The 27,065-nt window shown below is 38.0% G+C and overlaps 1 protein-coding gene across 5 annotated transcripts in view; it reads right to left on the bottom strand.

Moving 5' to 3' along the window:
* Positions 1-25,791, bottom strand: part of bcas3 (BCAS3 microtubule associated cell migration factor) — a 312,938-nt gene extending 287,147 nt beyond the window's left edge. For 3 of the 5 annotated variants that reach the window (XM_080289123.1, XM_080289122.1, XM_080289124.1), the window contains exons 1-7: positions 25,651-25,791; positions 21,996-22,088; positions 21,024-21,078; positions 20,631-20,706; positions 20,337-20,443; positions 11,825-11,906; positions 7,944-8,016 (exon numbers count right to left, since the gene is read on the bottom strand). In XM_080289123.1, coding sequence (XP_080145249.1) covers positions 7,944-8,016; positions 11,825-11,906; positions 20,337-20,443; positions 20,631-20,706; positions 21,024-21,078; positions 21,996-22,088; positions 25,651-25,766 — 602 coding nt within the window. In that variant the 5' untranslated portion in view covers positions 25,767-25,791. The remainder of the gene's footprint in view (positions 1-7,943; positions 8,017-11,824; positions 11,907-20,336; positions 20,444-20,630; positions 20,707-21,023; positions 21,079-21,995; positions 22,089-25,650) is intronic. The other 2 variants (XM_026193356.2, XM_026193347.2) reach the window with 1 other exon arrangement.
* Positions 25,792-27,065: the final 1,274 nt, after the last annotated feature.

Raw genomic sequence — 27,065 nt, 5'->3', positions numbered from 1 at the left:
GACTGTAGAAAGCATAAGATGGAAGCCATAGAAGGAATTAAAAAGAAGGCAAATAAATTAATTTACAAGGAAGGGACTTCACCACATTTCCTACTGCTGCAAAGTTTTACAAGATCCCCAAATATAGACGACAATTACATAGTGTGGAAATGCTACACAAATACAAGCTCGGTTTGGGAAGCTGAGTCTGCTTCTGCTGAAAGATAGAACTCTGATGCTCCAACTGCAGACTGTAAAACTTCTGAGGAATGGGAATCGTAATCTCACTTTTCAATATTAAAACCAGAAATTTAGGATCAGCCTTGCCAACAGACAGCAGTTTATGCCAACACTGAACAAGTACTCAGAGCTCTCCTCAGACGTTTATTCTAGGCAAGATAGAAAAGTGTTCTTGACAATAAACTCTCTTAGAAGCTACAGTTTCCACTGCTGTTGTTGTAAAGGAAAAGAATTACAGGTAAATTTGGATGAATTTTAATTTAGTTATCTTTTAAAAAATGTCCAGCTGTTTGCTTCCATTAAGAAAATTACTGTTTGCATTACAAGCTTTCATGAACGATGCATTTAAATATGCCAAAGATGTATTGGAGTTGGAGACCAACCAGTCCCGCCACCAGTCGACCTGCACAATTGTGTTGTCATCCAAAGTGGTCAAGCAGAGGGTGTTGTACACTCAGCCTTTGGGTGACTGCTTGTAATCAATTATCAAATGCAAAAAGATTTTATGTAATCACTGGGCAATCACTGATTTTTCCTAGTCTCACATATGTCATGTTTTTAAGCTAGCACGACTAAGACATGTTATTTGATGTACAGATATTTAAATGAGATATTATCAAATGTGCAAAAAATTATTTTAAATTACAAGAAATTTGTATTTTCCACTATTCAGAGAGTAGTGGTGGTGTAGGAACAGCCTCGAATGTTCTAGTTCACAAAAAATTTGGAAAACAATATAAAAAAATTTTGGCCTATTGTATCTCAACCAAAATCTTGGACTAGCATAAGACTTGCACTAGCCTCCACCTGCATACGCACCCCATTTACAGTTGTAGTCAGAAGTTTATGACTTTAAATATGACTTTTAAAAAAAAGAAGAAATGGGTGCACAATTTGAATTTATTTAGGATTTTCTCTCATTTACACATGGTCAAGTACACATACCGGCTCGAACATATACATACACTTAAAACTTTTAATTATTCATGCTGAAGGTTCCACAGTGTCTTTTAATTTGACAAGGCCAAAGCTTATTCTCGTTAGTGATCAAGATCATGGATGATTACAACTTGCAGTTTCCGTTTTTGTAGTTTTTCTCTTTCCAGTCCAAAGTGAGTTTTACTTGACCAAGTCGAAAATCAACACCTTAAAGCTCAACTGAAAATTGCAGCTGCCCATATGACCAAGCCAAATGCCTTCTGGAAAGGACATTTTATTTACAGAGAAGACAAAGATTGACCCATCTGGCCACAATGACAAGAGGTATGTTTGAAGGTGAAGGTGAAGCTTCAAACAGAAGAACATAGTACCAACTGTCCAGCATGGTGGTGGTAGCATTATGCTGTTTTGCCAGTGGTACTGGTACATTGCAAGAGGACTGCCTCCAAATTCCTTAATTTCACTTCAAATCAACAGCTTGATGGCTTAAACCATACAACTGGGTGGTCCAACGTGAGAATGATTCCAAAAACACATCAAAACTGGTCTTTACAGGGGTAAAGCAGACTAACACTAAGCTTCTAGAATGGCGTTCCCAAACCAGTTCCCAACCAGTCCAATGAACTCTACCAATTCTGGCAAAAAGAGTGGTCAAATAACCCGCTAGAATTACACCAGAAAATTGTCAATGGCTACCAAAAGCATACTTGATAAGGGACACTTAACAAAATGTTATTGGGTGTATATGTATATATATTTGAGCCTGTATGTATACTTATGACCCTGTATGGAGCTAAAGAAATTAACAATACATACAATAATTCTAACAGTTCAAAGAAATCATTAAAACTCTCAAATTACCATGACATTTGTCCCCATGATGAGTTTATGTAAAATTCTATATTTATGAAATCAAAGGGAAAGAAAAGAAAAACTGCAGTGCAACGTTTTTTTCTCTACTCCTCCTTATTTGTTTTCTCTTATGACTCTTATTGGCTCTCTGCTGAAACCCAGAGCTCCCCTTCTCCACACACAAATACTAGCCACATCAGAGCCTACTGGGGGCCTGGGGGAGCCACAGTGATTCCGGCAGGCTGGAGGCATTAGCAGGAAAGTAATTAGGGTAAAAAGTTCAACCACAGCTCCATGTCTGCCAGAAATACATTTCCTCCACTATTTAATACTTCACATAATAATAAGAATAATTGCCAGCATTTTGAAAACAAACTACCCTGTGTTTGTCCATGTGTATTCATGTACAGGCTTTTACTCATTGTTAGTGTTTATGTGTTAAAGCATACTGCATTAGAGTGAAAAGTGCAGCTAAATAGATAACAAACCCATTAAATCTGACTATACTAGCTACAAAACATTTTTTAAAAAACTCCTACAAGTTTGTGACTCAAAGATGTGTAACATTAAAAGCACAACAATGGGGGAAAAATCAACATGGGATTTATGTATATGCACCCAATAAATTCAGCTTATTCTTTCTTTGACAGCAGTGAAGTGGGTATTAATATTCATTACCCAAACCATGGCTTGCATTAGATCCCATTTTAACCTCATGTGCCAATTTTCTGTCTATGTTAAGTGGAAGCACTTGACACAAGAAACATCTGGTCATACAGCAGTTCTTTCTTCTGCTTTGACATCTTAAAGCTATATAAGAAATGTGACGTATCAACTTAGGCCGGTGTTCAACTTTTATATTTTTCAGAGCAAAACTTTTCATGACTATTTCATCAGCTCTAAAGACAAAATTACTTGCTAGCATTTAGTAAAATATATTTAGTGCAATAACTCAAAAAGTAATAATTAACTTTTTAATCTTTGTTGTTCTGCAATCAATAGACCAATAGAAAAGCCTGTGTGCCCTATTAGTCATAAAGGCACAGGACTCCTGTTAAGGGAGTGACAATGAGCTGCTGGAGGCATATAAATGCATCACAATTGGGATGTAATAGTGGCTGGTGCAATGCCCACTTACCAAAAGTAGTACAGGAAAGGGAATCATAGCCAAATCATTGGATTCATAAATATCTGTACAAAATTTCACAGTAATCTAGAAGGTGGCTGCAGGGAAGGACATGCTGGAGAGATTATGCCACTCAGTCGTTATTAGTATATTTAAGCCTGGGCAGAAGTGGTGGATGGAGATTGCCATCTCTACAGCCCCATGTTTATCATGGATGCAATTTTTGTTATCTTCTAATCGGATTATGTAATCAGAAAGTATGTCTCCTCCAACATCTCAGGGAAGCTTCAAAGTAAAGTCATTTTTGGACCTCTTTTAAATATCGGTAGAGATGAGACTTCCCCAACTTCATAACTTCATTACTTACAGCCATAAAAAGGCATCTGATTATTTTTGCCCAGTTAAGCCTTAATCTAAGACTGATAGCGAGCCCTCCAACAGTGGGTGTTACTTAACAGTTAACATCTGGAGAAAATTACAATAGTATTGCAATATACTTCAATCTAGAGGAAAGGAAAAGTTTAAACTTTAGTAAAATAAAATATTAATTGCTTTGACCACAGGGGCCTGGCTTAAAGAATGAAGCTATGGTAAAAGTTTGAAAAGTCATTACTAATCATTCAGCCTGTCGGCTGTGTTTATATGCACCACTTCCAGTACTACTGAGTATAATCTGACTTCCTATTTGAAGGAGGAAAACTGGCGAGGCAGAACACATTTTCGACAGACATAAAGCAGACATGGAAGTCAAAATAAACGTTCCACAGTGAAGCCTGAGCCCCTGAGCTCTGCCTATGCACTGCACAAGTACGTATGTGTGTCCACATGTGGGGCAACGAAAAAGGGGAAGTGAAAGAACAGATTACAGCTACTCTCATTTCCACGCAGGAGCATGACAAAAGTGTCAGGGAACAATGTGATCAAAATGGTTTTCTCAGTGGAGAACATGACATTCCTTTCCACAAATTGAAGGCCAATTTTGCCAGCCAGGGCACAAGGAGGACTGTGGATTGTCCTCTGGGCTGACACGGTGTCTAAATACTCCGATCATCTTGAACATAATTGATACAGCTTTACCGCAATTTTGATGCAGGACAAATTAAATACGTTCACGGCAGCATCCACCCTCCAGCTAAGATTGGACAGCACGTTTGTGCGCATGGTCATGGTGTGACAGTGAAGAATACCATAACCTCATGGTGGATAAAAAGCATCACTTCTCCAAATCCCTTAATCTGGTGGCTTGTTTTATACAAATGCTTCACGATTTCCATTTAATACACTTTAGAAAAAGGATACATCCGGTGCACAGAGCAAAACCTGTCATGAAAATGCACTGAAACACTTAGTGCTTAGTGCTTCAATGGGCTTTTGCCATCAAAAGTGTTTGTGTGGGCTAAGTGGAATTTGTTGCCTCCAACCATGTAGTTAATAACCTGTGATATTTCACTAAAGGATTTAAAGCAGATTAAATGCAAATGTGCAGGAGGATGAAATTGTGTTTGCTGTACATTTACTTTGGATTTTGCATGGCACTTACTGTCAGTGTGAGTGGTGGGAGGAGGCACGCTTCACCCAACCCTCTGTGTAGCTTTTTAGGTTTGTTTTTAAAGTAACACTGCACCACGAAACAGCACCTTATGACTTATGGGAAATTAGAGTTAGGTAGTAGAAACTGAAATCAAAGCACATCAGCTTGCACCGATAATTTGCATAGTTTGATGCCTCAACATTTAAAGATGAAAACTATATCCATTTGTCAATGTGTTTTTCACATTTATTGTGCAAGCATGGCTTATTTGCTTGCCCAATCTCAACAGGAAACACTGGTCAATCGCTTAAATAGGGTTAAAAGGAGCCATATTTATGAAGGTGACTACTTAGGGTCATGTGTGTTGTGCACGTTGTCTCTGAACAGCAGACTAATGTGATCAACCGATCATATTAGATGAGGAAAATGTTGCCTTGGTAACCATAAAAATGGACATGTGGCTAATGTCATGAAAAGGTCACTTCTAAAACAGACCATGATTTTTTTTTTCCAAGCCCCTAACTAAGTGCTTCTGTTGGCTAATTAAGCTGTAACCAATAACAATAACATCAATTTTCTTTTAAAAAACAACTTTGAATGACTTTTAATAACCACGTGTGATACACAGACTCTAGTCTCTTTGATTGACGTCTTGGGTGTATGCTCACTGTTGTTCCTTCGATTACCTCACCCGCCATTTAAGGGCTTTTTGTTAGGAAAGCTTTTAACCATCTGTCCTTCAAAGGCGTAAGCACGCAATGTATACGACACATGGACACGTCTATAGTGGCACTAAAATCCATCCGTGTCGTGCCTCTAGGTACTAATGCATTTATTGTCTAAGTATTATTATCATGTTTAATTTTTGTATATCAAGTAAAAACAAAATACACCATTTTATAGATTTAAAAAACAAAATAATTAAAAAAAATATCTCTCAATCAAGTTAGCTGTCAACTGACAATTATAGATTTAAAGTGAACTGATGATTCTGTTGTTCTAACATCACTACCAGACATTTTCAGCCCCATCAGCAACACATAAAAATACTTATTTGTAATATAAATAAATAACCTACACAGCCTAGTGTGTAGCTCTTTTTTTTTTTAGAAGAAAAACACTCAGCAGTGACGCACAAGAGGAGTGAGCAGTGGTGCAATGCATCCGCCTTTTGAAATTGGCGCTCTTTTTAAAAAACAATATAATAAAAGGGCCGCTTGAGGTGGGCATTCAGGATGTAGAACACTGTTTACTGTTTGACATACTGTACAACCCTTCAAAAAAGCCTGTCCATGGCCTCAGTAGTGACTGTTCATCCATGTGTATTAACTAGAGTCTAGAAATAGCCCGTGCAGTATTAATTCTGATGGTGAAAGAAGTCTATATTGAGGGGACCACATCCTCTCGGCATGTGGAGATGTTGTGAGGGGGTAGATGGAGGTTGGAAATGTCACTCCAGAGAACAAAGCACACTTATTCATCACTGAACTTTTGCCCAAGATATGTGTGCACTCAAACACCCGCAAACAGTTAAGTCGCCTTGGTCTTTCCCATAAAATTTCACTGAGGATCACTTTGAGAATACTAATACCTGTGGATGTAATTAAAACGACTGAAAATAATAACAACAGCTAGAAAGGGAAGGAAACTTAAATCTTTTCCAGAAATGTGAGCAGACGTACACACCAAGGTCTGCAAATGCACCAGCAGTCTTTACTAATTCCTAAAGCCCTCTGGCACTGGTACAGAGTGAAAGGGACGCATATGTAGCTTTACTGTCAAGAAAATCACTGGATCCTTACATTGTTTGGACTTTACATATAATCCTTTCCATTGATAAAATTATGTTGAGTGTGCCTGGCTGGAAATCCACAAGTACAGCGCTTTAGCACACATGCTTTTTCCCTTCTCTGGTTTTCCTTTAATTTGCAAATCTTGTAATCTAAGCCTAGAGCTGACTGAACCGACTTCTAAACCAGCACTGCTATAGCAGCCAAGAGTCCAATCTGTTTTCCATTTAAGTGTCAGGACGGCATCCTTTTTGGTGGTTAACAAAAGCTGTTATTTCAAAATGATTATATGCTAAAAATTGTGCGAGGACCTTAGTAAGTTTATGAACAGGCCCGATGGAAAGTACAGCGCCGCACCCGGAAGCTTTTTTCCTTCTTGTCTTTGACCAAAGTGTTATTTACCGAGCACTTCTGTAGAGGGAAGGACCAGGCTGTGCCATTCAGCCAGAGGTCAGGGTTTCTGCTTTTCAACACAGTACATGTTTTCAGCATTAGTGTTGAACGACGCCTGGGTGATTTGCCAAACCGTCAAAACGCTGCCTGTCTCAGTGTCAGTGAGGACATAGGAAAAGCAGAAGCAATGGCAATGGCGTCAGAGAGACAGTGGCGGCAGTTCCTGGAAAACATCAAGAAGGTGGTCTCCATCGAGACCCAGCTGAAGACAGACTTCCTTATTTCATTTCCTGGGGAGGATATATTGAGTTAAATTTTGTGTTGCTCTGGAAGAGCAGCATAAGTAAGTGGAAGAGGGGGGAAGAAGGGAGGGCACAAACTGGGTATAGAGAAGGGAGTGCAAGATGCCTCGGGGTCTGTCACTGTTGAAGTAAGTTTTCTTGCACTAAACAAAGACATGACATTCCCAGGCCTAACCCTAACAATCCCAGGCTTCTGCACATCTGCTCCATCACCCTTCTCCCAGCCTGTGGGGCATTCAGGTACTGCTCGCATTCCAGCCACACTGCCACTAATAGTCACTAAGCCCACATGGGTGGCTCACCTCAAGTTGCATGTGAAGGGTTCGTAACAAAATGTTGGGTGTCCTTTGATGCCTCTTATTTTTAAAAATGACTTTCAGATGGAGCATTTGTTGTCCTTCATAACATCACCGAAAGTAAAACACTATTGGCAGGTTTTAAAGAAAGGACGGCTAAATCCCATGAGACACAGGTTGCTTTAGTTTCTCACTTTCCAGTAAGTGCACTTTTAATTAGAAAGTAGATGCCTGTCTTTACTAGGCAAAGACAGAGCTTAACGGGCATCTAGTCTTTAAGTTTAAGACGACATTATAGAACATCATTTTTTGCCCCTCCACTAGTTAAGCTGTCAGTCACTTATCGCACAGAATAGCACAACATTATAGCAGAAAGATGTGAATCTATAATTCATGACTTATAAACAGAGGGGAAGCAAAGTCACTATTTTGCATTGCAGTTTATGGGTGACCGACAGGAAGTGATGTCAGTTTTATAACGAAGCCTGAACTCACCCAGAGGACCCCGTGCTCTTGCAGACCCCAAGGAGGGGCCTCTTGTCAGCAAAACTGTCCAGCTTTACAGGACCTGAGGAGGAAGAGGAGTCAGAGGAAGAGCCAGATGAGAAACAGCAGAATCTGCACACAACAAAGAGAGACATTCTTTACCAAACATGTGAGGGCTCGAGCACTCCCCACCCTCATACAACAGGCAGGCTATTACCATGGCAGGAAACGTGCTGATTACATTACTATGGTTGCCCCATAATCCAATTATGGTTGCAAAATATTTTTTGATAAATGGAGATTTTTTTTTTTCCATCCAAAACATGGAATCACTTAATTTAAAGACTTTGTTTGCTAGTCTCTACTGATTTTCTACTGTAAATTTGAGCTAAAAGAATAAATGAAGCTTGATGTAAAATAATTTTAAAAAAAAAAACCCAAACATTTTTGTTCCTCCAAAAAAAAGTTAACAAAACTCAAAAATGATGGAGAAATCTTACTGAAAATGCAAAGTCCAGTGGGCATGTGAAAAATGAAGAGAAATCATGCTGCATTAAGTATTTCTGATCCCATATTTTCCCTAATTGTCTCATTTTTGAAGTTTGGCAAAGGATAAGGGGACTGAGTGGATGGGGGTGCTTAGACTGAAGAAGATGTTACCCTTTAGAGGACTGTAATTTGAGGGTTGACAGTAATCAGCCCAAGTTCCTGTGGTATGGCATGAGAGCAAACGTGCCTCCCGTACCAGCCTTTAACACTACCAACAGGATCCTTCTCTCCTTTCATGTTTCTGTCATCAGTCAAGATATTGAGCCGGAACATAAATATGCTCCTTGGAGACTTGGTGAATGGCACATTTAACTAAAAAAAGAAAACATTCTGGGAAGATGCATAGAGCAACTTTGATTTGATTAATATTGCAATGAATAGTAACAGAAACAAGTAAGTGTATGTTTAAATAATACTATGACATCGCCCGAAACATCAGGCTACATATTAAACTGCATGGCATTTCCTCTAGCATGAAGACCAGAGAGCATTCACAAAGTATCTCCTCAATGCTCATTTGTTGTCAGACAGAGAAGTCATTGCTTCATTTTCCAAAACAACAAAAGATCACAGCTCGTAAACGAGATGTGGATAAACGCGTTTACTTCCTTTGGAAAACCAGCTTTTCCTTCTCTATTCCAGGAAGGAGGAACCTTTCCTTATTATAATCAACACCTATTTTCAGGGCTTTACGAGTCCACCCACCCACAGCCTCATATCCCAGACAATTGGCCTTTTAATGGCTCGCCACAGTGCAACACTGTTTGCACCCTAACAGATTACAATCAGTGTCCTTCCCTGCAGTGGTACAATTCATATTTATTTTCTGCTGAGAGAATTACTCCCCTCATGTGTCGGGGCTATCTGCTGCTTCTTATTACTGTGGTTTGCTTTTATCCACTTCCAGCACTCCTCAAAAGCTGCCATTGTGTGTTGTTGAAATCTGCCAAAAGACTGCAACATAGACGGCGAGCACAAAGACTATTTTCTCACCGGAAAAAAAAAAGCCACAAACCATCTTTCACAGAACCGATTGACACCTGCAGGGATTAAATTTAAACGTCATGTCTGTAAAGAGTCTCATCAGTGGAACAAGTCGACCATTTGCACCATGACTTTGAGAATATGTGAACTGCAATTAATACTGCATTCAACCTTCCATGAGTGGAACCAGTGCCACATTTGTTTGTCATTACTGGGACTATTTCACTTACATTACAAATGAAATGAAATGCTTTAACGTTGTTTGTAATTCAGGTCATATAAAACAGCATTAGGTAAGCAGATCAAACGTGCATTCACAGAACATCATGGGAAATGTTTCCTTCCAAAAAGAAATGAATCTGAAAGTACTGTTCAATATACTGATTCACAAAAATTCTCATTTTCCTCCTGCATTGTAATTTTCATTTGGACCACGCTACATTACTCATAAAAGCAAATTGTGAGTAATGTAAATCACAAAATGCTGATTTTGAAAGCTTCTATTACACTTTCCAAATCTGCGAGTCAACTTTAGGGTGAGTGACGGAAATCTCCCTATCAGATAGTAAGAGAGGGGGTCTATGCAGGAGGCTCCGCGTGCCAGTCTGTTTTTTGTCCTTGAGGAATTTACACTACAACGCACTAATTATGCATGTGCATGCATCCAGGTGGTGGATATGGAAGCATTTCACACGTCACTTGGTGAAGCTACAGAGTGTTATTCAGGTGCTGTTTGATCGCTTCAGATGCCAGACTGCAGTTTCTATGTGGTTTCCTTGCTGTACTTAAAGTTCATCTCAGGTTGAAGCAGCCACTGTGGTCTGTGTGATCTCAGCTTTTACATTAAGCACTACGAGCTTTCTATTGTTGCCCTGCAACAAACTGGCAACCTGTTCAGGGCGTACCACGCCTGTGGCCCCATGTCAGGCTCCAGCTCAAGACCCTGAATTGGATGAGTGGACGAAAATGTTTTTCTTTCTACTTCCTTTTTAAAAAAAAAATAATATTCACTAACTTTTCTGAAATAAAGGTATCCAAAAATCATCATTAATAATGAACAATGATTCTTTTTCAATGTTTGCTAAAAGAAGATTTTCTGTGGCATCATTTTGTAGCAATCATCCTTGTCAGATTACCGCGGCCCGTGTGTTACATTAATGACATAATACTAACGCAAATACAAAACTCAAATTTGATCAAAATGCACTTGGGATACCCTTTGTTTGGCTAAACTCTTCATGACAAAAGGACACCAATGCCTGCATTACTAGTAATATGGACTACTGACTGAGAGTGGGCTAACAGTAATCATAGATTTACGACAACATTAGGATGAGGAACCAAGGAGCACTCTTTAATTTTAATGATATAGCACCACTTAAAATGCCCACAACCCAAAACTACATTACAATAGGCCATCCAAAATTTAATTTTAAGTGTTGACCTTGGATGCTGAAATCAAGTTAACCAGAGTTTTTTTTTCCAGGACAGACATTTCCGAATTATGCTGAAAAGACACTTCAGGAGACTTGCAAAGGAAAAATGTTTAAATGAACTTCCTCCACATCCCTGTGTGGTTTCAGAAGAGACATTTACTGTTAAAAAAAAATCTCAGACAGCATCTGAAGGTGGCACAACACGAGCTGAGATTTTATCTACTACAAGGTATAAAAGCTTGTGTTTCACAGTTGAATGCAGCTTCTTCTGACACAGATATGTAGATGTGGAACTTTAATACCACTGATACCATAAAGAAAGCTACATAATGATCAACAGCATTACAATCACTGATGGATGGAAAACATTGACCATCTCATAATTTCAATCATGCAGTGTGTTTATGAAACCTAAGGTCCTGATATCAATGCAGATGTTACTTTTGATGCGTAATACACAGCTGAACACTGTTGTAGACTTAAACAGCCTTTGAAAGCAAAGACGCTCCATGACAGTAGCAGCCTCCTCTACCAGCCAATGTGGGCTGCACACTGCAAAACACCATAAATAGCCTGTGCACAAAATACAAATCCCACAGCACATTACCCAAAAGATCCTGCCAACAAGCTAATACCTTATAAAAATAACTAAAGGAACCCATCTCTACCCTTATAGCAGAGATGTGAAAAATACTGACACCTGCTGTGTTTGTTTTTCTGTGTTTCCTCAGCAGAAATGTTTCTCAGCAGCACCGATAAAAGAACTGACAACAAATGTTGTCAACTTCACCTGGCGATGGTTTTAATGCTGTATAATCATGTCATCACTACTGTATAATTATTCAAGCAAGAATATGCAATATGTGCTTAACTGCAGGTAGGTGCATATCATACTCAAGTAACGGAACTGAAAATACTCACTGTTATGAGGAGCTGGCAGAATGCGAGCAGCTCGCACTGGACCGTGTCGCACTGAGAAAAGCTCTTGAGCTTCTCCTGCCAGCTGAAAAAAAAAACATATATTAGACTTGAAAGTAAGAGAAGTTCACAAATCAGCACAATAAAAGAGGTATTTTTACTCAGTAGTACAGACCAGGATGAAAAAATCCAAAACAAAACGTATTTAGGTATTAGGCCGTTCGAAGATCTTTATGTCCGGCCACGTAGGGAACTGTTTCAAAACACACGTTTCTTTTAAAGCGTACAATTTCTTGTCATTTTTTTTTTTTTAAACCTATGATCTGATCTGTTCACACTAAGAAAAACAACACGTTTTCTCGCGGTGTAAAACTACTTTTCATAGAAAATGGCAGGGTGAGGTAGGGAGGGAGGATGGGGAACATCCACATGGTGGTCTGGTTGTTAAGCTCCAGCCAAACCACGAAGTAAAATCCACCAAGCACAAAATAAAAGTCCCAGTGGCATCACAACACAAATGAGCTGACTCCACTTACAGAGCCAACAAGGAGAGGTTGGGGATGTGGGTCAATGCCAAGTGAGCAGCAGCCCATAATGCCTCTGTAGCAGAATACATAAGAAACAGCCAGTGCGTCTTAACATAATTCAGAATTATCTTTGATTTCTGATTTACTGCACATAATAGAATGATGGGAGACCCGTAGCTGAATGTTTCATTAACCTTTATTATTTCCACGGTGTCTGTCATCTTTAGCAGTTTTTGGATTTATGCTGTAAATTATGTTCCCATCATTTCATTTTTCATCCACTACTTCAGGTACTGGCTTTCTTAATTAACCACCCGATGACTTCTTCGTTGCCAAGATTTTGTGTTACACTATATTAAAAAAATTAAATTAATTTTTAAAAAATAAATAAATAAATAAATAAATCAGAATTTTCAGCTACTATATCATCTTTGGAGGGAACTGTGCATTTTGCATTGGGGCAATGGGAACAATGGGGACGATGGGTTCAATGCAAAGTTCTGTATTTTATGTTAATTATGGCAAATGATTCTTTTTTCACTTACGTCTGCAACTCTTATCACATTTTTAATGAATCTGTCCACACTGAAAAATTTAATGGTCAAAACTGTAATTTGGTTTTAATCTAATGATGGCAGTGTCATTAGTGCAGCAAGACCAGTAGCCACAAAACAGGCTCCAGTCCGACTTTGAGAAGGAAAAGTGGACAGTGGGAAGGATAAATAAAGTATTTCACTCTACCACGAGTCATGCTCACAAATTAATAAAACACCCTTAAATGTGTGTAAATGACCGCAGTAATTCAATTTTCTCATTACAAATATGCAGTGTATTGTAGTTTTTCCTTAATAAAGTCAAGGCTAACATTTTCATTTAATTTGTTTCACCTGCATTTTATTTCTTTTAGTTGCATAAATATTTGATGATATCTTAGGTAATTTCCCACCCAGAAATATGAACCACATGGAGTGAAATAGCAGACTTAATTTAATAAATTAAAAGGCAAACAAAACATTTGGAAATGCCAGTTTTAGTTTCAAGTCTAAATTTTCAGCAGGTTTATCAGCAGCTTCCCAGGCATGGATTAAGCCTAGTCCTACTCTAAAAGAAAAATTCAATGAATATGGAAAGAAGTTATGGTCTAGAAGTCAGCTTAATTCATATCTGGGGAAACTGAGCCTAAGAGAGTTGTTGGGGAGACTCCCAACCTCAGTATTTGAAAATCCCTGCCCAGGTGTACGACTGAGTTTCATTCGAAATGTTCTGATGTTTGTGCCAATAAAATACCCAAATTGTAAATGCATAAAATTTACACCAATGCATTAAAAAAATAAATAAATAACCCTAAGACTCTGACATCATCAATTTATAAAAGGTTTTTTAATACTCAATGTTAGAGACACATTTTGAGAATAATAAAAACGCAATCATTATTTCCTTTTTTCTTCATCTTCCACTCGGATTGCCTTCTTGAGCCATTTGAGTACATGAACACAATCTGTTCAGTACTAAAAAGTTAAACAGTCCAGCTTATATAGTGCAGCCAATTATTTACTGAAAAAAAACACACCACAATACATAAAAAATTAGTAGAGAAATAAAAACTACATAACCAGCAGCTGTTTGTTTATATGTTTGACTGTTGTACAGTTGATGTGTAAGGGGAGTGAGCTTGTCTGTTTCTCACTGCCATCATCATCTGCCTTTACTGAAGAAACATGTTCATTCTACCACATTTGCACAGACTTGAAATTACATTTACAGATAAACAGTAAGAATAATAGAGTCGAACTTAGAGTAGATTTTTAAGTTTGCTGCATTTCTGGTCTTTATTACAGAGAAAATTTAACCACAGTGAAAAGCACTTTAATGTGTGTGTGTGTGTGTGTGTGTGTGTGTGTGTGTGTGTGTGTGTGTGTGTGTGTGTGTGTGTGTGTGTGTGTGTGTGTGTGTGTGTGTGTCCAGCTGGGTTTAGTCTTCATCCATTTATATGTGATGCCAGTATATTAGTTCCTGGCAGTGTGTGGTGTATGTAATGGCACATTGTTCTAAGCATACAATGCCCTACTTTTCTTTCTCTTTTATGCATTAAATTACAGTGAACCCCGCATTATCACTTTACTAGTGCTTTAATCTGTTTGTTTTAAGTCTTTAAACCCATCTGAGGGGATGATCGCTCTTTTGTGCAATTAGTAGCCTTTTCAAAGTGGCGGATTTGGAGCTGTGTTTTTATTCAAAGTGCTTGAGGCCCAGCTGCGGTAGATTAACACTGAAGACACAGGCAGGTTATACAAGCACTGATGGCAGGAATAAAAGGAGGTTGGCAGCAGGGTACGATTCCTATGCAGGCAAATGGTCCTGCAAGGGGGAATAATGGAATTTGCTGGATTAAAATGAGAAGAGGGGATGGCTGGAGGTTAATGCGGCAGGTTATTGTGCATTACCCCACTGCTCATCCTCGCCTTACATGGCTCTATATGACATCCACTGCCTTCAACAACATACCCAATATTACATTAGCGGCCAGCGTATGCAATATGCCAAATTGCTTTTTCAAACTTGTTTTTCCTGCATATAGTTATTCATTATATTCATTTCATTTGTGGCACATAATGTTTTTGTGAAATCACAGTGTCTGCTCTTCTGTTTTAATCTCTCAAATGTAATGCCTTAAGCTGTGAACAGATATCTGGGCCATATTCACAAGTGGATACTCGCACGAATACAGCGCTGGACATATTGGGGGTTTGGAGCGAGGAGGTGCCTGACAGTAGCAGGTGCTTGCTCTCCCATAACACACACCACTGAGGTGATAAACGCACAGATTGGTGAACTGCTTATGATGCAGATCTGCAACGCAAATTGAAATGTGCCACTCTGTTTTCTCTTCATAATGTACGGACCAGATCTGAACCCTCAGTCATCTGTCTATCGACACCAACGATGCTGAGTAAGGATCACCAGTTTGGAGAGCACATCTGTGCAACTCCAATAATACTTTCCAACATAGCAGAATATAAAGCACCTTTAGGAATGCTGTTGAAAATTTAAAAGTTTACATTAAGTGCTGCTCATCAAAATGTGTGCATCCTTAAACCCTAATAAATATGCTGAGTGTCTTTCCTTCTCAGGAAAATTCAGCTAAACCATATTTAAGCATTTGAAATATAGCATTATTCAAATTTATTATAAGCAATAGTCTTCCTCTTCACTGATTTAGCACCATATTGCTGCATATTGTAGCACAATACCATAATAATAGAAGAGAACTACATATAACCAGGACTGAAAGAGAGCTCACAGAAGAAAGGTAGATGGATTGAATGCAGGTTCATAACTTCACACCGTGTCAGCTCGGCTGACGGTCATGTGTAGGTTCAAACAAGATGACACGAGGCTGGAATAAAATCTATCCATCAACTGGTGGGCTTTATTATTGGTTACACACAAACACAAACCAAAAACCAACCACTCTAAACTGGCTTCCTTTTATACTCTACCCATTCAGGTGAGCATCGGGAATTACCCAAGTCTGGGGTTAGCAAACCAAACGAGAAAACAAACGTCCACATAAGCAAATATCAAACCACAATACAACACACGGAAGACATATTTCTATTCATACAAAGTCCTATAAATAATTCAATAACATATACACGTCAATCAATTATATATAAATTAGAAACACCTTAACCAAAACACCCCCCACCTGGCCCATTGGTTTACTCCAGGAGCTCATAAGCAGGTCACTGAGCTGCTTTTACTCTTTCACTCCACATCTTGCAAAGGAAGCAACCAGGAAAAGGTTCCCACTGCTAAGACACTTACTAACACACAAATACATGTGCAAGGAATTTAGGTTTACTCAGGTCCTTTTTCGTGACACAGGTAGGATGGCCAGTCCCCCTCTGTCCCTTCACTGTCCACAAACAGTCACTTAAATACTAACTGAAACGTCAAACCTGATAAAGAATCACCAAACTATACATATATTTCTTTTTTATGTTGGTTTTAAAATACAAATCCTCAAGTGAATAAAAATACAGGTAAGGGTAATGGAACCCTTGGTCTCTATTACACACCACTTTTCCATTCGGAAGTCCTGATGAATATTTCTATATGTATGCTCGGTATGCTTTTAAATTTTTCAACTGTCAAAACTGATTTAAAATTGGGGTGGCTGTGCTCCAGATGGTGAGTGGGTGATCTCTAGTCGGAAGGTCAGTGGATTGCAACTGAACTTTAAGTTGCATTTGATGCATTCATAGGGGTGTGAGGGTGTATGTTTAAATGCGCTTAAGTATAGTTAAAAGCACTGCATGAACGTTTGTGTGATTGGGTGAATGAGACTTGTGGAGGAAAGCACTTTGCTTCAGTGCTCATGTGCAACAATCTGAGAGTCCCACCACTATGTGCTATGTATTTTAAAATAAAGTTGTTGGGGGTTTTTTTTACTGTAGATTTACATATTATATAGTCACTGGGGGGGGGAGACAGTTTAAAACAGGCCAATATTATCGGTTGCTTATCTATCAGTGTCAGCATTTACAATGCCCGACAAATGAAAATTAAAAAGTAATGGGAGAGATGAGTGCTGATGTTGCATAGTTTGTCCACTCTGCGACTTCCCTTGTGTGTGGAACACCACAAACACAATCATCAAAGCAGAGAGTAGTTGAACAAATAAATAACTACACATAACAAATGTTTAGTTATTTATGAAATTGGTTCATGGTTTGAGTTTGTGGAGGGAAAAAAAAATAAGCACACCTACATCAGAGTTCTCAAATGAAGATTAACACTTGAATTTTAGTGTTAGTCTAATAAATGCTATTTTAGTAGGCTCTAATAAACAGGATTAGCGGACAATGATTAGCCTTGGGAAGGCACATAAATTCAAACTGATTAAACATAAATAACCCTGCACAGCTATGGCAGATTAAACAGATTGTATTAGCTCTCTCCTTCTGTGTAACTTGCATATCAGTGTCTGGATTACAAAAACTCCCCATGCCCATCCATGTATTAATATTTCTGAATTATAAAGGAGAGGGTTTTTGACCCTTTTTGTAAGATGGCTCCAACTCCTCGACACATCGACTCACACTCCGAACAGGCATTTTACTTTAGCATTTCATCAACACAATCGCAGACAATTAGTCTATGACAGTCTGCCTCTTATCACGCAGTGCTCGGTGACACCTCTCCAGTGAGAGGTGACTGTAATCTACATCACCTGAACACCTCTGTCAGTATCCATACAACCAGTCAGAGTCCCCGCCTCATGAGTCTGTGAAAGCATGTGTGTAAATGTGTGTTCGTACTCTGGTGAGCCATTACAGAGGGTGTTGGCTTAGCAACTGTCACAAACACTTCACGGCCACTCAAAAGCCAGAGAGCAAGGCACCTTAGGTGCTTACTTAAAAAGCCTGTGAAAAAACATAACCCATAAACATCCTGGAAACTCTGAAAACTTAAAAGGAAAACAATAGAAAAGGAAAGTGTGCAATAACAGGCCAGCCTTTGCTGCAGAATTGGTGTCAGTTGCAACAGAAAGGCAGAAAAGGCTATTTTACCGGGTGTGTGTAGCATTGCTAAAACAGCTGTAATCCTTTCCTCCACAATGCAACAGAAAGTCTGCTCACAACACGAGATTTGCCACATCATTCTGGTCAACGTGTGTGATCATGAATAAAGTAAGAGTGTGTCTTTTTAGCCGTGGCCTGTGGATGTTTATAAAGAGACTGATTAAGGACTTCGGTGTGTTTAGATCTCACAGGATGTATGTGAAGTTTGCATATTTCTGTGACAGCCTCCACATGAAAGGCGATACTTGGTGAGCGAAGCCTTCGCAGTGTTGTGGATAATTTGTTAAGTTACAAAGCTGACAAAATCTTCTAATGATTTTCCAAGTCTGACTTTGAAGAAGTCGTTTTTTATAAAGACTAAATAACTTGCCCACTCTGGGTGAGGGCTCTACGAGGTTTAACACTGTCCAAGTTACAAAAACATATTTGAAGACAGGAACTACTTTTTCACCAACATTATGTAAAAAGAAATACGAGCCAAACAGAACACTTTTGCCCTAAACAACATTTTACTTTGACTCGTTTTGCCACAGATAATTATTATCTGTGGCACAGAGCCGTGCTACAGATAACAGAGGTCACATTAATCCATATCTTGTCAATCAGTAGCATGTCATAACATGGCAGCCTATCAATAGGTCTCCACCTTGTGGCTACATTCAACATGACATTGCAGTGTGGCAGAACTGCAGGTATCACTCACAATACATTTATAAATTATCCTGGACACACAATAGAACCAACTACATTTTTCTTAAAACATCATTAATTAATATACTCATTAATTTTTTTTTTATCATAATATTAATAATATTATTTGATAATTGTTAAGATGGTTAAAGTCATATTATTATGATTAGTACTTGCTTAATATTGCAATTATGTATCCTTCATTAACTGAACTGCACAATCACAATTTCCTCACTAGTCTTATGTGTCAGTACCATGTGTATTTTTATATCATCCAGCTATGAAAGTAAATTTTGTTGCTTTAAAAATAAATCATAGGTTTGTACAGTCTTGATACATATCGTGATAATGTGATTACATGAATTTTGATGGACATGTAGGAGAGTTTCAGCAGTAGCTAACAGCTGTAATGGACTGATTCCCACACCGTTAAAAAGACTCGACCCTGAAGGAAGGCACGGGTGCCAGGCTTTTTAAACCTGTGATAAACACAGGCACTGAAAGAACAACATTAAAAGGAGCATTAGGTGTTGAATCTCTTTTGCAATCTATTCTGTACTGCAAAGAGAATTCTTGAAGTGGCCACACTTGCCCGTGAAGATGTGGGACAACCACTGCCACTGCTGTGTGAGTTTCTACTCTTTTTTTCCATTTTCTCCGTAGCCTTTACTCACAAAAAGGTGGACATGCCTAACATAGTACTCAGACATGATACGAGCTGTAAGAAGTGCTGCTATCTGTATCAAAGAACCCATAACATGGTCAACATCGCCGGCTAGTGGACACGGACCTACACTGCAACACATTCTTGACTTAAAAGCATGAAGTGATGATTAGGTTAGATCCAGGTTAGCCACAGGGGTTCATAAGAACATATTGAGTTGTTTAAGTTTATTTTAGTAAGCTTCATTTGCAATATTACTTCTTAATATCTTCGAACCTACTTGAGTGATTTTATTTCATTCTTGCTTCTTGTGTGCATTTCAAAGTATGTGACTATAGTTGTGTACAGTTTCATTATTTTTTCAACCATAAAGATATAAAATATTCAAAACATTTTCTTGAGAATTTCAATTAATTCAATTAGCAAGATAACTAATAACTAATTACTAGATAACCACTAGCAAACACTCTGGAAAAAAAAGAAACGTTTTCCAACACAGCTATCATGACAGCACATTACAGTAGAATAAATAGACACCATTGGTACTTAAATTTTAACAAGCCAGCATTTCATTCAATGAACTGCCAGCAAGTATTTTGGCTATAGCAAGTTACAAATTAATATGCATTTTTTAGTCAGATCCTGTCAGGTCCAAGAGTAGCAAATGTTCGTAGCCAACATTTGAGTTCTGAGCCCAGTAAGTGCACAGTTTATTTCCTCCAACTGCACAAGCTTAACAAATGCTGACTGCTGACATAGTAAAAGCTGTGTTTATTTTAATCTTTCAGATTGGCAATATTGGTTGATGACACTCTCAAAAAAGGAGTATCACTAATGAGTCACAGAAAATCACACAGACATATTTATAGATGAGTTATCTACACTTTGTAATTTGAAAAGCTTCACTTTCTTTAGAAAGGTTTAAAAAACTTGCTCAGCAGTGAACTAACTGCTTACACTGAAAACAAACTGAAGTGATCACAGCTCTGAAAAGTTAAGGCAGAAAAGGATCAAGCAAAAAAAAGGACCAATTAGATGCAACTTACAGATACGCTCCAGATCTGCATTCCATCAGTATAGCCAATCATGAGGCAGAGTGGAGGGTCAGTAGTGCCACTGTGCATCTCCATAAACTCTGGGTTGCGTGCAGTGTCTTTGCAAACAGAAAATGTGTAATGAGCAATAGTAAATAACAGTAAAGTTAAAACTTGTAACACTGTTACAATACATTGTTGGAAAGGCATAACGTATTATAGACTTTTTAAAGTTTTAAATTAGTAGATCAGTGTATACACAGAGGATGACTACGGCTTTTCAATATTTGAGTCATGACTTCATACCATTAATGTCAGCTTTCTCAAATCGAACCCAAATGATTTTCTCTTTCTCATCAGTGGGTGGAGCCCCAGTATATGCCTGTAGAAAGAAAGAAGGCAAAACAGACGCAGCAAAAACATGAACAACACTGAGGAATAATACTAAAGGATGCAAGACCTATCTGCAACACTGTATTTGCATTTGCATTTTCAACCAGGCCCTCCCTGTTGCCTTTCTGGTTTCTAACCAATGTACATCGAGTATCAATAAAACTGATAAAATTAGGGACAGGCTGTGAAAATATTTAGAATTTGTTTTCAGTGTGGTTTTTCAATGTTGTATGCTAATTGCTAATAATGTTGTTGTCTATTCAGTAAAAAAACTGAATTTAAAAAAAAAAAAAACAGGAAAGTTACCTGAGGTACTACATCCTGCAGAAAGGTCACAACACTCTCCATGTAAGACTGCTCCCTGTAAAAACAAAAAGCTCATAACAAATGTGCAGAATGCATTGGAATTACACCCTAACATTAATGCATAGGGTTTTACATGAGCAAAGCAAAAGTAAGTATCAAATGGATGTAGAGTCAAGAATAGCCCCTCATTTCTTTACATTTTGCTTTCAAAGAGCTGGACTTTTTGTAATTTTTGAAGTGTTCTTGAGCAGTAGTTCGCCCGTCTTTCTAGGGGTCTTTCAGTGTTTTTCCAAAGAGCTTTGAGCTGAAAACATGATCTCGGCATGATGCGGAGTGTGTACTTGAAAAAATGGAAAAGGCTGGAGTATGCCAGACTACACAAAAACTGGACCAAAAATCAACAGCAACACAGATGTGTTAGTTAAATCAACTACTGAGTGAATAATCCAAATTTAAAATTCTTGATACGTTAAAGGCAAAGAACAGTGTATCACAGTCATCTGTAAAACACAATGGAGGCTCTTCCATAGTTTGGAACTGCATTTGACCAGTGGTGTAGCAAATCTTGGCTGGACCTCAAAATAATTGAAGTAATGTTGGATCATCTTGTCAGAAAAAGAAACAAAAGGAGTGAGTGAACAAAGAAGTGCTTTGGAATATCCTTAAATAAAAGTGCTCATACCAAATATTGACTATCAAGCTTGTGAGAATTGTACAAAGTTTGTTTGTGCCATATATGTTTGCACATGTTTCAATAAATCGCTGCATCCATTTTAATAGCAAAATATCAAGTAATGAGGGGTGGCTTAAGATTTTGTACACTACTGTGTGAAAACACTTAAAGGAGGCTCAATTCATGAGATCACATGAATCATCGAACATCCAATTTCATCAAGTACACTATTTCTTATCCTTGGTATTTAGAAATACAGTGCATGTGTTTACTCATAGATGACAAAGATGTGTCCTTACGTAGCAGCTTGTGCTCGCACCAAAACCCCCCCAGCACAACGACTCGGTCTGCGCGGAGAGTCCGAGGCCATTTTGTCCTTTTGGTTTGATATTCTGAAAAGATAAAAAGAGACATTTAGCAAGCTGGACTAACTTGACCTGACAAACAAACCGAATGTTGAATGTATACACTGACATGAAATAAGCAGTTACAATGTCCGAAAAAAGGAAGTAGATTTAGGTTTTTAATCTAGATGGTAAAATCCAGCAGAATGTTGATTGTAGAATATTGATTCCTAAATAAATATCCAAGGTTAGTTTTTTGCTTCTTTGCTTAGTTCAAAAAGCATTTTCAAATTACAAAGATCAGAACAACAAAGTCTAGTAACAACAACAATGAAACCATAGCCAAAAGGCACTGGGCTTATTTATCCTACCAAAACAATAAAAAGACAGTGAATCATGCAAATGTACTTTTAAATGTCTACAATGTTTGGGTGAACAGTAGACTGATGGCTGCGACAGCCAATTGAAATTTCCCCAACCAGAAATGAGTGTTTTCTAAAACTACACTTTATTAGGATCAAAAACAAAAAAACAACAACATCAGTGTTTTTCAAGGTTCAAGGTTCTTTATTTGTCACATGCATAGTTATACAAGTATAACACACAGTGAAATGTAACCTGACACGCTCCTCGACATGTGCAAATGTTTTCCTGTTTCCTGTTACATTTGGTTTGGAACTGAGCACAGCATTTTGTTGTATTATTTATGCATTACATTTCATGCAGGTGTTATAAATAGTTTAAAAGTTGATGATCATTGCGCCACTCATTCAGTACCAAACCATTTTATTTTCAAGATTAAAGCTTTTTAATTATGATCATTATTTTTATACATGCGACACATTATGGTGGAGGGAAATTACATGGCTTAAACTATAAACATTCTTGTTGTTAGGCAACAACACCAACCAAGCTATTTTTCTGCTAAATTCAAACTTGAATTGTCATATAGACAAGAACCACTTTTTACTGTCAGCTTATGATTCAAGGAGATAAAGGCATACCACACCCTCCAAGATCTTTTCAAAGCAGTATTGACTGCAGAGAACCCCTATTGATGAACAAATGACACTGCAAGAGTTTCTAAGACCACCCGGGCTAATGTAGACATGCATCCCTGGGACTTAACACAGAGAGGAAGTAGTATATGAATTGATATAGTAAGTATACCAGCTCATATACTACAACAAGTTAATGGTAAACTAGTACCTGGACATACAGCGGGTAAAATAAGTATTGAACCCGTCACCAATTTCAAAGGTGCTATTGACATGAAATTCTTACAAGATGTTGTTAACAACCCATCAAATCCATACATGCAAAGAAATCAAACTATAGTTGTTCATAAATTAGTGTGATAATGTGAAAACACATCGTTTTTCAAGTTTTGAACACATGAAAAAAGGGAGGTGCAGCTGTTTTTAAGCATACATCACTGGCACGATTCATACAACTGAAGTAAGGATGAATGGAAAAATGTGCCAAGACATTCTTGATAAAATTCTGCAGCCATTTACCAGGATGATAAAGATAAAATAAGGGTGAAAGTTTAAGAAAGACAATGATCCCAAACACACAGTCAAGGAAACTCTCAATTGGTTTCAGAGAAAGAAATAAAGCTGCTAGAATGCCCAGACCTGAATCTGAATCCAAATCTATGGAAAGAAGCTGAGAGATCATAGACGGGGCCCAAGGAACCTTTGGAATTTGAAGACTGTCTAAATGCCAAAATCACACTTGAGCAATGCAAGTTTCTCCAGACAGGAGGTGTCTTGAAACTGTCATCACCAACAAAGGCTAAGGCTGTCACCTTCTAGGTAAGGTGTTCCACATGTCCTACCAGGAGGTAGGGCTGTGCGATATGAGGAGAATATTTTTTGGCTACATCACCATACACTACATATCGCAATATGTTTAAAAAACCTCAGAAAACAAATGTTATTTGTGAGCATATAGTGCCTAAAATCGCACTGGTTTACTACTCAAATCGACCGTTCCATGTATATTACAAAAAAATCAGAATGAATAGAAATGTTTTATTTTAGCCATTTTTTTTAACCATCAGTTGCACAAAGAGGTTTCTCACAAACAACAATACTGTCTCTCTCTGTGGTCAAGACTAGAAATTAAAAGGGTGCTCTTTTGTGCTTCCAACATATAAAAAAATTGATGACCTCAAACCTTTTCTTTTTTTTTGGTGTGTGGAGAGACGCTGACATGTGGAGTTTAAAACAGTCTTAATTTTGCAGTGGAATAAATTCCTGGTACTGCTACCTTTAGTGGCCTTAGTTTTATGGCATGTTTTGCAAAATTACCGCATTTTGTTCACACAGAAAACTAAAACAGGCTTCAGCTTATAACAATAAAAAAACAAATTCTTTCAGAAGGGTAGTTGGAAAATCCAGCACTGAAAGCAGAAATTCAGTGCGACTAAAGTAAATACACCAAGCATCACAGACGTATTAGTTAAAAAACCTGTAATCAGTGAATCTAAGATAAAAACACCAATAAAACCCAGAGTATAAATGGGGTTGTTGCCAAATCTGAGCTTCTGGGAGAGCACAGACAGTAAGATCTGACAGTGTTCTGACAGTAAATTTACAGAACAGAAGTATGAGGATTTTAAGGTGTTGTCTTATACCTAGTACACTTCGGCAAAAGGTATAACATGGTCTTTATAAGACAGCTAACATTTATAGATCCTACCATGAATTCCCGTGGATAGTCCAAATCAGCTGGTAAAAAAATAGGACACACACTCTTCCACACAGCCTAAGCAAGCTGTGGAATTATTCCACAGAATTATATTCTGTGATTATATAATTCCAGCTGTGGATTTATATTTCAAAGCTAACCTCTGAGCACCAACAGGATCTGAGGAGCTGGACATGGGGCCAATGGATACAGCTGCCACCATGAATTTGAACCAGAGAGCCGGGGCAGCTATATGCCACGATAATACTGAAGCAGCTGTTTGCTATGCCCCTAGTAAGACAAATACATTCTAGGTCTGACAATTTATTTAGACTGCAAACTATGTATACTACACATGCTAATACCAGTGCCTCGACACTAACAAAAACTGGCTTGGCGAAATGAAGCATCCCTATAAGCTAATGACACAGGGTCTTTATGCATTTAGCCACTTAGTAAACCACATTCAGTTATCCTTCTTTTGTCTTTGGAAGCATTCCCAAGCAACTACCGGGGCTAATAAGACCAGTCGAAAACCGTTATAATCACACAGGGCAAAAGCTTGTGTGGCGGTAGAGACAAAGCTACATACAGTAAACAACATGCCTGAGAAGCTTGACATTCCTAGCCTCCGTTACATACACGAAACTCTTATTCTGCGAGCTAGTACCACTAGCAGCTAGCGGACCCATTCGGGTGACAATTGTAACAGCTGTCAAGGGAACACAACACAGCCATTGGCTAACGCGAAAGTTATCTCACTAGATAACATACGGCTAACATAGCTAGCTAGCATTAGCTGATAAAAGTCCCTCATAGTGTTAGAAGAATAGAGTTAAAACCCAACAGCTGGAGATACATTTGTCATGTTTCAATAAAGCATTATGTTTTATAGCTAGCAGCTATAGTTACGAACCGAGGAGCTGAACGCTGACAGTCTCCTTGTGTATACACTTCGTGGTGCTCTGAAGCTCTCTGCAAAAAACAGTCAAAACACAAACAGACTAGATTTGCGGAACTGTGTTGTGTCATTGAAAGCCAATCAGATCACGGATACGTTCTCGTCAAACCAACCAAACAACAGCAAAGGCGGACACAACGATTACGTCGCATTACAAATAAAGCTTTTACAACTTAATAGTCATTGTTAACCTCCAAGTGTCTTTAATTTACATCATAATAAGAGACTTGAAGTGTCTGTAGTTAAGCAATCAAAATACTTAGGACTAGTGATAGTCTAGTGAAAGTAATGCTTCGTGAAACACTAAATAATTTGAAGCAGCTGTGCACGAATTGTATTGAGGTTTCAGAAACAAGCTTTGCACAATTCTAAACAAAGCTGCACATTAGACCAGACTATCAGTGATTATGATCCACACGCTTAGAGAAATCCCCGTTTGTTTATTGTGATAACAACATAGGTTTTGTGGCTTTAATTGTTACTTACTTTGTATATATCATGTCAATATGGAGATGTGATTTTATTTATTATTGTTATATTTAAAATAATCTTTTTTTCCCCAAAGGTATGTGGTCCTGACATGCACAAATGATACATATGTATCATTTTGTAGAAATCTGATGGTGGACAGCTAACTGAATCTAAAGTATTTAAAATGCCCTCTGCCTTAAACAATATTGATCCATACAACACTGATGGGAAACATTTTCAGCCAAATATTTATTATTGAGTTTGATCATTTATGTACAACTTGTCAATAATTTCATTGTGTTTTATTTTGTTAATATTAATCTATTATTATTATTATTATTATTATTATTATTATTATTATTATTATTATTATTATTATTATTATTATTATTATTAACAGGAAGAATAATAATATTAGGAAGAACATTTATTATATTTTTTAAAGAATCCTTCCCTCTCACAATTAGCAACTAACAGTACATCACTGTTATATACAGTGGCTTGCAAAAGTATTCGGCCCCCTTGAACTTTTCCACATTTTGTCACATTACAGCCACAAACATGAATCAGTTTCATTGGAATTCCACGTGAAAGACCAACACAAAGTGGTGCACACGTGAGAAGTGGAACGACAATCAGACATGATTCCAAACATTTTTTACAAATAAATAACTGCAAAGTGGGGTGTGCGTAATTATTCAGCCCCCTGAGTCAATACTTTGTAGAACCACCTTTTGCTGCAGTTCCAGCTGCCAGTCTTTTAGGGTCTGTCTCTACCAGCTTTGCACATCTACAGACTGAAATCCTTGCCCATTCTTCTTTGTAAAACAGCTCCAGCTCAGTCAGATTAGATGGACAGCGTTTGTGAACAGCAGTTTTCAGATCTTGCCACAGATTCT

This window comes from Astatotilapia calliptera, chromosome 14, assembly GCF_964374335.1.
Source record: "Astatotilapia calliptera chromosome 14, fAstCal68.1, whole genome shotgun sequence".
Taxonomy (NCBI): Eukaryota; Metazoa; Chordata; class Actinopteri; order Cichliformes; family Cichlidae; genus Astatotilapia; species Astatotilapia calliptera.
The sequence above is the reverse complement of the archived record's forward strand: the minus strand, read 5'-3'. Positions and strand labels throughout refer to the sequence as shown.